The 12,305-nt window shown below is 49.0% G+C and overlaps 5 protein-coding genes across 5 annotated transcripts; 4 read left to right on the top strand and 1 right to left on the bottom strand.

The window, feature by feature from the left end:
• Positions 1 to 1,364: 1,364 nt before the first annotated feature.
• PV10_00435 (uncharacterized protein) lies at positions 1,365 to 2,638 on the top strand (the record flags this gene model as incomplete). Its single annotated transcript, XM_016364516.1, has 1 exon — positions 1,365 to 2,638. The coding sequence occupies one exon, from the start codon at positions 1,365 to 1,367 to the stop codon at positions 2,616 to 2,618; it is 1,254 nt and encodes a 417-aa protein (XP_016228165.1). The 3' UTR covers positions 2,619 to 2,638.
• A 190-nt stretch (positions 2,639 to 2,828) lies between these two features.
• PV10_00434 (uncharacterized protein) lies at positions 2,829 to 3,774 on the top strand. The gene is made up of 5 exons (XM_016364515.1): positions 2,829 to 3,035; positions 3,084 to 3,124; positions 3,174 to 3,186; positions 3,242 to 3,488; positions 3,542 to 3,774. Exons 1-5 carry the CDS (start codon positions 3,009 to 3,011, stop codon positions 3,730 to 3,732), a joined length of 519 nt encoding a protein of 172 aa, XP_016228164.1. The 5' UTR covers positions 2,829 to 3,008; the 3' UTR covers positions 3,733 to 3,774.
• A 960-nt stretch (positions 3,775 to 4,734) lies between these two features.
• On the top strand, positions 4,735 to 6,810 carry PV10_00433 (uncharacterized protein; the record flags this gene model as incomplete). The annotated part of the gene is made up of 1 exon (XM_016364514.1): positions 4,735 to 6,810. One exon carries the CDS (start codon positions 4,735 to 4,737, stop codon positions 6,808 to 6,810), a length of 2,076 nt encoding a protein of 691 aa, XP_016228163.1.
• A 316-nt stretch (positions 6,811 to 7,126) lies between these two features.
• PV10_00432 (uncharacterized protein) lies at positions 7,127 to 9,515 on the top strand. Its single transcript, XM_016364513.1, has 2 exons — positions 7,127 to 7,673; positions 7,730 to 9,515. The coding sequence occupies exons 1-2, from the start codon at positions 7,202 to 7,204 to the stop codon at positions 8,680 to 8,682; spliced, it is 1,425 nt and encodes a 474-aa protein (XP_016228162.1). The 5' UTR covers positions 7,127 to 7,201; the 3' UTR covers positions 8,683 to 9,515.
• Positions 9,516 to 11,562: 2,047 nt separating this feature from the next.
• Positions 11,563 to 11,916, bottom strand: PV10_00431 (uncharacterized protein; the record flags this gene model as incomplete). Its single annotated transcript, XM_016364512.1, has 1 exon — positions 11,563 to 11,916. One exon carries the CDS (start codon positions 11,914 to 11,916, stop codon positions 11,563 to 11,565), a length of 354 nt encoding a protein of 117 aa, XP_016228161.1.
• Positions 11,917 to 12,305: the final 389 nt, after the last annotated feature.

Below are 12,305 nucleotides of genomic sequence, written 5' to 3'. Positions count from 1 at the left end.
AAAGGCGGTGAGAGTCTTCAAGAAATCGTCGACGATCTTGTGGGCCGTGAAGGCAGGGATGCAACCGTCACTTTTCGGGTCCGCGGGAAGTGCACTGCTGGAAACGAGGGTGACGAGGGCCGCGGGGGCCAAGATGCTGAAAAATCGCATTTTGATGCTGATGCTGGTGACCTTTGGTTTTGTCTAAAAACGAATGAATTGAACTCCAAACGAGAGCTTTGAGATCAGACTTTTGTGGCAATGAAGGCAACAAGGAAATGATTTGATGAAGAGAAAAAGGACACCATGTTGACGAGAACAACCAACGCCATCTTATACGATCGACAGCCTCACTTGATCAATATGTCGTATATGTCATACCGCCGTTATGTGCTTATTCTCGTAAGCCAATCAGCCCCTATGTGCGTTAGGCTTACCAGTGGATTGCCAGGATATATATATGGGGTAATAAAGGTGATACAATAAGACGACTAGTCCCAGAAGGGAAATAGTTGAGTACGGCCTCGCAGGTTTGCTAGAATGTGCGGAGCGCAATTGACAAGTAGGCGCTAGCTCCGGACTTTGACCTCTGTTTCAAGATGACCAAACCCAATGTATGACATGGGGCCGACCAGCATAAGAGAGATTTAGAATTATTTGTCGAATCGTGAGCCACTCGTTGTGGTTTCATGGACGCCGAATTGAACGAGGACGGGCGTCATCAGCCGCTGACGACAAGACTCACCTGTGGTATTTCGATATTACTGCGGTGTAGCAAACCGATGGAGCAGGCTGGGAACGTTTCGGATGACTGTGTGTTCCTGGCCGCCATAGGTATGACTATTGCCGGCATATGATCTAATTTCAACGAAAGGGGCGACATTGTGAAAGAAGGGTCAGTCTAGGCTTACACTGAGGAATGCCATCAAATCCATCGCGCAAGATGCCTTTCGAGTCAGTGCGAGTCCGCAGCTGCACCAAGACATCGAGACTTGAGGTATAGGTCAAGGAGATCGATCGAGAACAACAAATGAGTGTTTATCAATGAAGATGACAGTGGTGATGAGGTGGAGAGTTAACATCGTATTAGTACTAGCGCAATATTAATACGAAAGGCGGTTAGCGTGGAAGTGATATAGCCAATCAAAAGACTCATTCTCTCAAAGTGGGACACACTATCCAGGCCGATATCATCGTCATCACCTCCGAGTGTTCGGAGATGGAGATAGCGGACGAAGGTAGCAAAGGGACGTCTTTCAACAATCGACAATGAATGAGATTTCCTTCCCTCACACTCAAGATTTTCCACGCTTCCAACCCTATGACTTGGTCGAATCAAGCAGACGGAATCCGGAGCTCACAATCAAGCTTGGACTTCCCCCATGATGGCCGTCGATGCCGTCAATCCAACTACAAGCTCTAGCCCGCGACCTCGGAAGCGAAAGGCGCACAAAAAGTCCAGAGCAGGCTGTCGAAATTGCAAGTTAAGACGAATCAAATGCGACGAGGCTCTTCCGACGTGCGTCAGATGTCTCGAGTTTGCCGTCTCATGCAACTACAATCCCAAGATCCCAGATTTACAGCCACTAGAGCCTCACATACGCGTAAAAAGGACCGGGACTGAACTAATCCGATCGCCTGTTTTAAGCAAACAAGATTGCATCACGATGATTTCCGATTCATTACGTGATGATCAGCCCTCGCCTGGACCGTACCTCAACTTCGGCGTTGATGAATTGGCTCGAGTACACCGATTCCAGACCAGAACGGTGTTATACGTGGGATCAAACGCCAGCACTCATGACTATGGGACAGAGGTATTGCGACTCGCCTGCTCTCACCCCTTCTTGATGCATATTGTCCTTGGAGTCACAGCATCACATGATCGCCACTTACAAGAACATGTGACGCGTGCCCCCTTTACAGTTGAGTCGTATCATCTCAGTCATGGAATTCAGCTATTCCATGACAAGCTGTCGAACCCAGTTGTTTCCCGAGATAGAGATGCTCTCTGGGTTGCGTCGATTTTGCTCGGCATCGCTTCATTCAGTTCCATTGCGACTAGGGTGGTTGAAGAGGCTTGGCCTTTGGTCTCAGAGGATTTGGCTTGGCTACGACTGAGCGAGGGTAAGAGAGTTGTCTTTCAGCTCACCAATCCCGCGCGATTGGATAGTACATGGCGGTCGTCGGTCGAGACATACGTAAGCGCTGTTTCGCTACCAGTGAGAGCTCGCCACGGGGACACCCCTTTCGATCACCTTTGCGAGGAGCCTGGGCCCGACTGGCCAACGTCCAATCCTTACCAGGAGATGGTCCCCAAGCTTGCGCACCTCCTCAACCTTGAATATGGCGAATCAACCTTTTTACCGTTCCTCTCCTTCGTCATGCACATGGATCCTCATTTTGGAGACGCCGTGGAGCAACGCGATCCTTGGGCGATGCTCATGTTGGCCTACTGGTTTGCCAAGGTCTGTCGTTCAAGGTGGTGGATTGCAAGGAGAGCTATCTTGTCAGGGTTAGCCATCTGTGTCTACATCGAAAGGAACTTTCCCCACGATGAGAGGCTTCAAGCCGCATGCATTCTGCCAAGAGCAGTACTGGAGCGTGCAATGGAGGCAGAAGGTCTAAAGTATAGTTGATCCAGCAAGAGACTGGAAATATAGGCAGAGGAGATGACCCAGCGGTCTCTCAGAAAACTCCTTGAATCAAGACCAATTGTGTCGGGTTGTAGACGAAAGTGACATCCTCGGCAAAGCTTCCCCAGGTTGATGTATGGTACATATTACAACCGCGGAGCATAGACACCCATTGTGACGTGGATGAACTTGCGAATCAAGAAGTTGTTCCATTTGAAGATGATCCATATTCTTCCAAACCTTGTGGTAAATTGCGGTTAGAGCTGCAAGAAGTTCTTCTGGAACCTTTGAGACATAAGTGAAGGCTTGCTCTAACTCACCTTGCTCCAACACAGATTCTCCAGCGTCGGAGCTCCACCAGAGAGAGAAGTCCACCAAATCCCGTGGGTCGCGATGGCAGCATTGAAGTTTGTCCGCTCCGTATGTTCAAGAGGTCTTGTCAGCCGCTGGTGACTCTGACATTAGCAGGTTTGGGAGTCATTCCGAACGACTTCAGGAGTAGAACCTAGGTATGAGGAACTCAAATCCATGGGGTTGGAGCTGACTCAGAATGTACAGATTAATCGATACGGTAAGTCTAGATCTGAGAATCTTCCATCGCGTCAGGCATACTCATCTGGCTCAAGATGCGGATAACGGCAGCGGAGCCTGGCAAAGTTAACTTTGAGCTCCCCATCGAGAAGCAACATACCAACCGGCTGGGAATACTACACGGAGCAACCCTGGCTACAATGGTAGATACCAGTGGCTCTCTCGCGGTCGCGTCGCGCGGTCTCTACGCTACAGGGGTATCAACCGATTTGAACGTGACTTATTTGAATTCTGGCGGCAAGATCGGAGATCTTGTCAAGGGAGAAGTCATCTGTGATAAGTGTATGCCACGACCAAATTACTTCCTTTCAGGCATGCGAGCTGACAAAATGCAGTCGGCAAGACCTTGGCATATACAACAGTTAAATTCATGAATCAGAAGGGCGACATTGTGGCTCGTGGCAGTCATACAAAGTTCGTGGCGGCCGCATGGAAGGATGAAAAGAATATTGTGGATGAGTTGAAGCCCGCAGTCAGCGAATCCAAGGTATCAGAGGCGACCCGAACGACCTTGTCAGGGAAGTAGTGTATATCAATAACTCCTAGACATAATAAACTGTACCCTCAAGACCTCTTTCTTCTACCAGTTCATGCATACGTGATGGTAGCACGTGACAACACGTGACTTGCTTCACGCTTCGACTCGATTTTGGTCAAAGTCTGAAAAACCTCGTCTCAGATCATCGACAAGAACATCACGACGAAAATGAGAGATCTCAAGAAACTGTGGCCAAATGACGTTGAGTTGCCAAGCCGGAGAAAATGGAACGCGTGGAAACTTGGGTTTCACCATAGCCTACTTGTGAGATGCTGCCCACTTAAATTCAAACCAATTCAAATCACTTTCTCCTACCTTGGCGTGTTTGAGCCCTGTCGTCCGTAGAGCCTGCTCGGAGTGTACGACGCGCGTTTCTGGTTGTGCCGCTTTAAAAGTCGCATTTCTCTACAATACTTGTCAGCCATCGTTGGTTAAAGATGGATAGCGGATTGTATGAGGGAATTACTCACAGTATCTCTAGATCTTGTCCATAGTCTCGTATCGCCTCTTAGGCTGAGTTAATAGAGTTTCCACATCTACGTATATCGCAAGAAGCAAAGTCATCCTTGAGTCCAAGGCGGCATCATCATCGTTCAACAACAGGGTCAGCAAGCGCCCAGCGGTGGTTCGACCTCGGCGGACCATAATTCTCCACATCAAGCGAGGTACCGTGCCGTCATGCCAAACCTAAGAGCGCGTCATCTCGCCCGTTACAGGCTTGCTATCCTACTTATCTTTTGTCTCGGCAGCTTGGTTCAGCCTCTGGGCGATTATTGGCAGTATTGGCAACCTTAAAGGGGCTGAGAGCGCCTCCAGACCCGGGCCATGATCTGGAACTCAGCAGGTCCATTGTCGAGAAAAACATGGGGCACACCAAGTTCTGTAAGTACTCTATCCGCGCACCTGGCCATCGTGGTGCCTCACGGTGAGATCTCAAGTTCTTTTCCTCCTCTCGCCTCTCCTCGTGCTGCGCTCTTCCCCCAACCCGTAATGGCCGAAGAAGAGAGCTATCTCACGCAAAAGGAAATCGACGAGTTTGTTTCAGTATTGGACAAGGATAAAGACGGGAATGTCTCGTATCAAGAACTCGAACACCAATTAGACGCTGTCTACAAGGAATTCCAGCCCAACGCCAAACATTACAACTTGCACCACGAGTCAAGAGAACATGCCCGACACGAATTTCTGCGCTCCCTAATGGGCACCGAGAAAGATTCAATCCCAGTGGATGATTTCAAAAAGTTGGTTGCGACTTGGAACATTCCTTCTCTTGAGGAAGACAAGAAAGCCGCCATAGAAGAAGATGACTACATGAAGCATATCTCGTGGGGACGCCGATTGCGGGCAATCTGGGAAGTCCATGGTCCTGAGTACTTGTTCCTGGCCTTTGTCATTGCTTCTCAGATTGCTCTCGGCGTCTGGCAGTGTGTCAAGTATGCCACTGGACCGCAATATCAAGCGGCTTTCGGATGGGGTGTTGGCCTTGCAAAAGCATGCGCAGGCGCGCTCTACCCCACCCTGTTCTTCATGCTGCTCAGCATGTCTCGCTGGTTTTCCACCATTATGCGAAAGTTCTACTACATCTCTCGCATCATCAACTGGGATCTGAGTCAGTCCTTCCATGTCAAGATTTCCTGTGTTGCCATCGCCCTTGCATCTCTACATGCAATCGGCCATCTCACAGGTTCCTTTGTCTTCGGGAGTCGCCCGAATCGTGAAGAAGCTGTTGCAGCCGCTTTGGGTCCAGACGCTGTCCCACGACCATATGTTGCTTATGTTCGTTCCGTTCCTGGATGGACGGGTCTGACTGCCTTGGGGCTTTTCTACGTCATTGCTCTTACGAGCATGCCATATGCTCGACAATATTCATATGAACTCTTCCAGATTGGTCATCTCCTCATGTTCCCAGTCATTGGCTTGCTCATGGCACATGGCACGGATGCCTTGCTCCAGTTCCCAGTGCTTGGAGCGGTCATTGCTTTCCCGACCGCCTGGGTTTTTGTTGAGCGGCTGCTGCGTATTCTCAAGGGATTTCACAAACTACCGGCAACTATGGAAGTCTTAGATGAGGACACTGTGCGCATTGATGTGACCATCCCCAAACATCGCCTCTGGCGTTACAAGGCTGGTCAGTATGTCTTTCTTCAGGTACCTCAGCTTTCCTATTTCGAATGGCACCCATTCACCATTTCGACATGTATTGGGCGGGATATGTCACTCCACATTAAGACGGATGGCGATTGGACTGGCCAACTGCGGGAGCTAAAAGACTTGAAATACGTTGGCATCGATGGCCCTTTTGGTGCACCGGCTCAGCGATTCTACGATTTCGACCAGACCATTATTGTTGGCGCCGGTATTGGAGTCACACCATTTTCTGGTATTCTCAACGACCTCCAAACACGAGAAGACAACCACTGGAATCGACGCAGATATTCTACCTCCACTCGCAAGTCGAATAAGCCCGCACCCGAGCCAGAGCCCAAAACCGAGCCAGAGCCCAAACCCGAGCCCGAAGCCACTAACGCGGCGGAGCGATCGAGTCCAGATGACAGTGGCATCACCCAAATCGGCGACAGGTCTTTTGACATGGAGAAGTACCGCCGGGTGGATTTCCACTGGATTGTCCGCGACAAAAATTACCTGCTCTGGTTTTCTAATCTTCTCAACAAAATCTCCTCGGACGCCATTCCACACAACCCCAACCTGGACATCCGAATCCACAATTATCTTACCAAGAAGCGCAAGGACATTGCGCCACATGTGTATCGATGGTTGCTCGAGAAACATCGCACAGAGGCCCAGCCCATGTCTCCAGTCACAGGACTAATTGCACCGACGCACTTTGGCAGACCGGATTTCACCAAGATCCTGAACACTCATTACGATGAAATGGTCGAATTGTTTGCAAAGGACAAGACAAGGAAGCGAAAGGTCGGCGTGTTCTTCTGTGGTGCTCCTATCATTGGACATACCTTGGCCGATTTGTGTCACCAGATGACATTGAGAGGACGGGAGGACAAGACAGAGGTCGAGTATCACTTTATGATTGAAGTATTTGGATAGATATATATCGACAGACCACGAGCAGTCTATCGAGGTGGAGGGTATTTTCCGGCATTGTCGGTACATCTTTCAGAAATCAGGACCTGGTGTCTTTGACTTGTGATTAATTCTACTGTTTCTATGCTGCTCTACATAAGGATTGTCCAGGGCACCATCGTTTCCAGAATCGCATATAAGGGATGTATGTATGACCGTATAAACAAACGGCGAAGCAAGACACACGTCGCGCTTTGGGTCTGTCACGTGATAACATAGACATTTCCACTTCACATTTCAAGTCATGTTCGTCAAGTCAATTTAATTACGTGGGTTCACCATTGCATACACCTCTCGCCGTACTCCTCCAACCCCGGGAAGTTGCAGGAGATGGACTCCTCCAGCAAAGACTGATATGGCACCTCGAACTTCCAGAGCATCCGCGCGAGCTGTACCTGGCCTCCCCGCTAAGACGTTTGTCCTTGACAATGGCGCATACAACATCAAGGCCGGATTTGCGCCTGCACGGTCCGCTTCAGACACAGACGCCCTCGCCGGTTGTCATACGATCCCGAACGCCCTCATAAAGACGCGTGACAGGAAAACATACGTTGGCGCCGAAGCGCAAGGCATCTCACAATGGAGCGAAGCACACTATCGTCGTCCGGTTGAGAATGGTCAGGTTGTCAGCTGGGAGGCGCAAAAGGAGATTTGGGATCGCTCCTTCTTCGATGAACACACCACTCACAAGGATGTTTGGATTAAAAGTCCCGAGGAAACTACTCTGGTCTTCACCGAACCTCCAAACACTATGGCTGCGTTGCAGAAAAATGCCGATGAAATTATCATGGAGGAATGGCAATTTGGTGGCTACACAAGGATGATCGGTAGGTACGCACCCTCTGTCGTCAAATTTGAAAGGCCATCAACTCATCACAAATAGCATCCTCTCTCAACGCGTATAACGATTTGCACCCCCTCTTCGAAGAAGCGCCAACTCTCGACCCAGCTCAACCCGATCTACCCATGGAATGCCTCTTGGTGGTTGACAGTGGCTACAGTCATACCACCGTGACACCTTTATTCAATGGGAGACCCTTGCAACGCGCGATCCGAAGGCTTGAACTAGGCGGTAAACACTTGACTAATCTGCTGAAAGAAATCATCTCCGTACGGCATTTCGATCTTCATCAAGATACCAAGATAGTCAACGACATCAAAGAGGATGTGTGCTTCGTCAGCACCGACTTCCACCATGACCTCGAGAAGACTTGGAAGGCCAATCAACCACAAAGGAGTTCTTTGGCCGTGAAAATGCCAGGTGACCAGGCTCCATCTGACATCCGCATTGACTATGTCCTCCCGGATGGCGTACACCTCCTTCGAGGGTTCTCACGGCCTCATGATTCCACACCTGCGGCAAAGAAGCGTAAACAAGCCTCTCTCCTCCATCCGAATGCGCACGACTCCGAAATCTCCATGACTCTGGGGAATGAACGTTTTTCAGTCCCAGAAATCCTTCTCTCTCCGTCAGATGTTGGATCGAAGCAACCTGGCGTCGCGGATATCATTATGCAATCAATGAGTGTTCTTCCTCCGCTCATGCAAGCCACCATGTTGAGCAACGTGCTAGTGGTTGGTGGATGTGCTAAGATTCCAGGCTTCAACTCCAGACTGGAAGCAGAATTACGTAGTCGATTCAAGACCGAATGGCAGGTCCGTGTCAGGAGTCAAACTGACCCAATCAAGTCAACATGGCTAGGTGGCGCACGGATGGCCAGCAAGTTTCCCGAGATAGTTAGGGAGTATGGAGTCACCAGAGAAGAGTATCTCGAGCATGGCAGCGGATGGACTGCTCGGCGTTTTCTCAATGGTGGTTCTGGGAAAGGTCCTTGAGCTTGTGAGAACAGCAACCAACTGTACGCAAGCAGAGGCTTGCTGGCGTCGGCCTAGATCTCTCCAGTCCACTGACAAAAGTGGTTATCATTCAGGGCACGAGCAAACGAAAGAACCACTCAAGGCGCCCTCTCAAAGTAACCGATTCGAGCTGAGTACCGAGGTTTTGAGCAGCGGAAGCCATCCTTTCATGGACCGGATGATTTCTGTCATTTGTCTGCATACTTGAACTCATGCTTGACGAATCGACCTCTATTAGTGGCTCACTGGATGGAGAGTAGCGCTGGGAATACTCGTGTAAGTCACCCACACGATACATGGCTCGCAGGATATTTTCTCCCGCCCGGAAGCTGGGTATGCCAGATGAAGTTGGCCCGCTCCGAAATCAGATAGAGCAACCTGTAAGGGCTCAGACACCAGTGCCCAAATACAAAACCTCGTCCCGAAGACACTCTGTTTGTGGTCGTCCAAGACCCAAGACTCCTAGCCTGTGGAAATCCGTCAACCAGCTTCGAAACCATCCTGAAACAGCCACCAGAAATTTCCCGAGGCACTTTGATAGTCGATCAATGCTACCTCAATTCATTTCACCATTAAGTACCCTGGACATATCTATGTATCAACCATCTCGCTTCTTGAACCATAGAGCTCCTGTCAGCCGCCGCCATGGACTTACCTGTCATTCGGAGTTTGTCCTCTCCGAGACTCGAATCCACATCTTGGATTGTCTTGTGTGCAATTTCTGCATCGACCTGCTTGCCCTCCTTCCGCCGGCGACATCGGATTGTCATGCTAACGAGCCATGCTGCGAGTAAGATGAAGGCGCCCGCACCCGCCACTCCGGCAATGGCTATTGCACCGATGACCGGTGGTGTCATGAGATGTGCCATATGTGAAGGTCAAAGTCAAAGTCGACCAGGGTGTGGCGATCACGACTTTGAGTCCGGGTTGCTGGGTTCGTAAAATAAAAATTAAACCAATTGATCGTGAACGCTCATGGATTAAACAAAATAACAAATTCAAATCTGAACCAGCAGAAAGATGTCCGAGTTGACAACGAGACTGAAAATGAATGAGTTTGTGTCTCTCCAGTTCACGTCTTCTTACGAAAGATCTCCCAGTCGCATATCCGATGCTTGATGAATCAAGGTGGATCGAATGCCCTCAATCTACGATCTACTCGTAGGTCTCAAAAGTGTCTCATATTTGAATATTCGACTTGGCTTCAACTTCCGGCTGCGAAGCGAAATCATGATACATACCTAGTAGGTACCTACTCATATCTACTTCAAGTTGATATGTCTCAACAAACGAGACAGCTGACTAACGACAGACCAAATACTTTTTCCATCGACCTAAGTAAAAGAGACATCCATCCTTTCATCTCACTAGCGTTGTAACAAGTTCTAATCTCCAACAATTACCTACTCTGCTTAATCTAATCGCCGCAATTCGGCTCCATGTTCTTCACGTCGTGGATTTCCATTCAGTCGATCGTCTGCGAAGGGCATCTGTCCTCTCATTCGACCTTCAAAGCGACGCGAGAAGGTCATCCACATGCAAAGTCCTACCACACACCCCATGGTTATTCCCACGAAGGCCATTGCTATATATGCGAAGGGACTGATTGGGGGATCGTTATCGGATGAGGTCTCGTTTTTGACCATGACGATGATAATGATAATGATGTGGTGATATGATGGGGACTATTGTCTTTGGCTTGGTTCAATGTGAGTTGCTTTGTCCTGAATTTCGACACCAGTATGGTATGGGTTGTTGTTGGATGGTAAGGAAATTCAACTTCGGTTCCCGTGGAGATGTTTCCTTTTTCTATTGGGTTGTCGAAGCAGTCAGACTCCGACTGTCGTTTTCCGTGAACATGAATAACTAGCAGTGATTCTTAGGGATGCAACCGGAAAAGAGGTCCCAACGACTTTGGACTCACGATGGTGCATCGTGATGATGAGACCCTCGAATAGTACTGACTCCCAGCTCCCTGAAGCAAACACAGACAGACAACGGCTCGAATCTAATCTCAGAGACACTATGAGAAGTTGCAAACGTGACCTCTATGATTGGGCTTTATCTCAACCTCGCTCCTCCATCCTCCTGAACCCCTTCTCTCTCTGGATGCACTAGTCGTTGCCGCAAAGGCACATCTGCATCTGCATCTCCATCTCCATCTCCATCTCCATGTGAATTTCCAACTGCATTCAATCCAGTCCCTTCAGCTAAGAACCGTCTTTGATTCCGATGCCGACGCATCTCTGCTCGTAACCAATCCCGTTCCTTCGTGGGACAAGCGAAGAAGAGAACAACCCCTAAAATACATCCAACAACAAATCCCAGAATTGTGATTCCTAACTTTCCCAACACAGTCTGGGCGTTTGCATCTGTATGCCCTGGTGTTGCAATGACTGAAACAATTGATGTGCTTTGCTCGGTGGGATCCATGGTGTTTGATTGTGGCTGATGTGTTCCAAATTGGGCGCTTGCCGTATGTTTCTATGTGTGTCAAAATCTGGTGATGAACGTTTTGGTGATATGGGTTTTGATAGTTCCGTTGATGTTGCTGGAAATGGTTGAGGTTGAAGTCCTGAGTTCGTTAACCAAATCAGCCCATTTTATCGCTCGCCTGGTGCATACATAAGTGACACAAGACCGTTTGCAAGTGATGCAAACCCCTAAGACTAAAACTCGTACAAGGAGGGGGAGGACTGTGAGTGATGTCTGTTCCGAACCCAGACCATGATGTTGAAGTAATCAACTCGTTGGTTTGGTAGTTTGTAGTTTGTGGGTAGTGGGTTGTAGTTTGGTGTTTGGTGTTTGGTATGATATCGACAACCAGAGGAGAATGTTATACGTTTGCCAACCACACGCTCAAAAAAACGTCGCTTTCAAAACCCTGACATGCGCATCCAACGACTCCGGCATGACGGACCAAAACACCAAGATCACACCGACATAGATCTCGAGGATGAGCAGGATCACAAAGAAGGAACACATGATTGTAAGAGCGACTTTCTCCAGAACTGGGGAAGGGGGAATTTCAACGTGAAAGTCGTCGTAGTTTGCCTCAGGTGGCCAGTAGCCTCGTCGTCGGATGCCTATGTTGGCGGTGTATTGTGGGCGTCGGGGGGTTCGTGATTGAGATGAGGATCGAGGTGGTGACGGTGACGGTGACGGTGATTGGGACAGTATCGCGGGGCTAGAGTTGTGGTCGTAGTTGTCCATTTTTATACGTTGATGCTGGCTGTGGCTGTGGGTATTGTTGTCGTTGATGTAGGTAGGTAGGTGATCTGTTGTATGGAGATTTAGTATATTCATCATGTATCTAGTTGTTAGGACCCCACGAACAATATTGATATACTTAGTGTTGATGTTGTTGATGGAATACCGCTCAATATCTCGACAGAACGTATTTTATATTCCCAGGCACAAAGAATACACCTGCAAGCATGCAAGAAAGAAAGCATTCGACACCTATCGAAGAAACGAGTTTATGCAAGGCAGAAGGAAATATATATACTTATACTTAATATGGGGAACGATATGGGGAACGATCGATCAACGAGGTCCTCACCCAGATCGCCAGGCAAAGGTTGTTTTAGGGGCTCCGCTCT

Source organism: Exophiala mesophila, assembly GCF_000836275.1.
Source record: "Exophiala mesophila strain CBS 40295 unplaced genomic scaffold supercont1.1, whole genome shotgun sequence".
Lineage (NCBI taxonomy): Eukaryota > Fungi > Ascomycota > Eurotiomycetes > Chaetothyriales > Herpotrichiellaceae > Exophiala > Exophiala mesophila.
The sequence above is the reverse complement of the archived record's forward strand: the minus strand, read 5'-3'. Positions and strand labels throughout refer to the sequence as shown.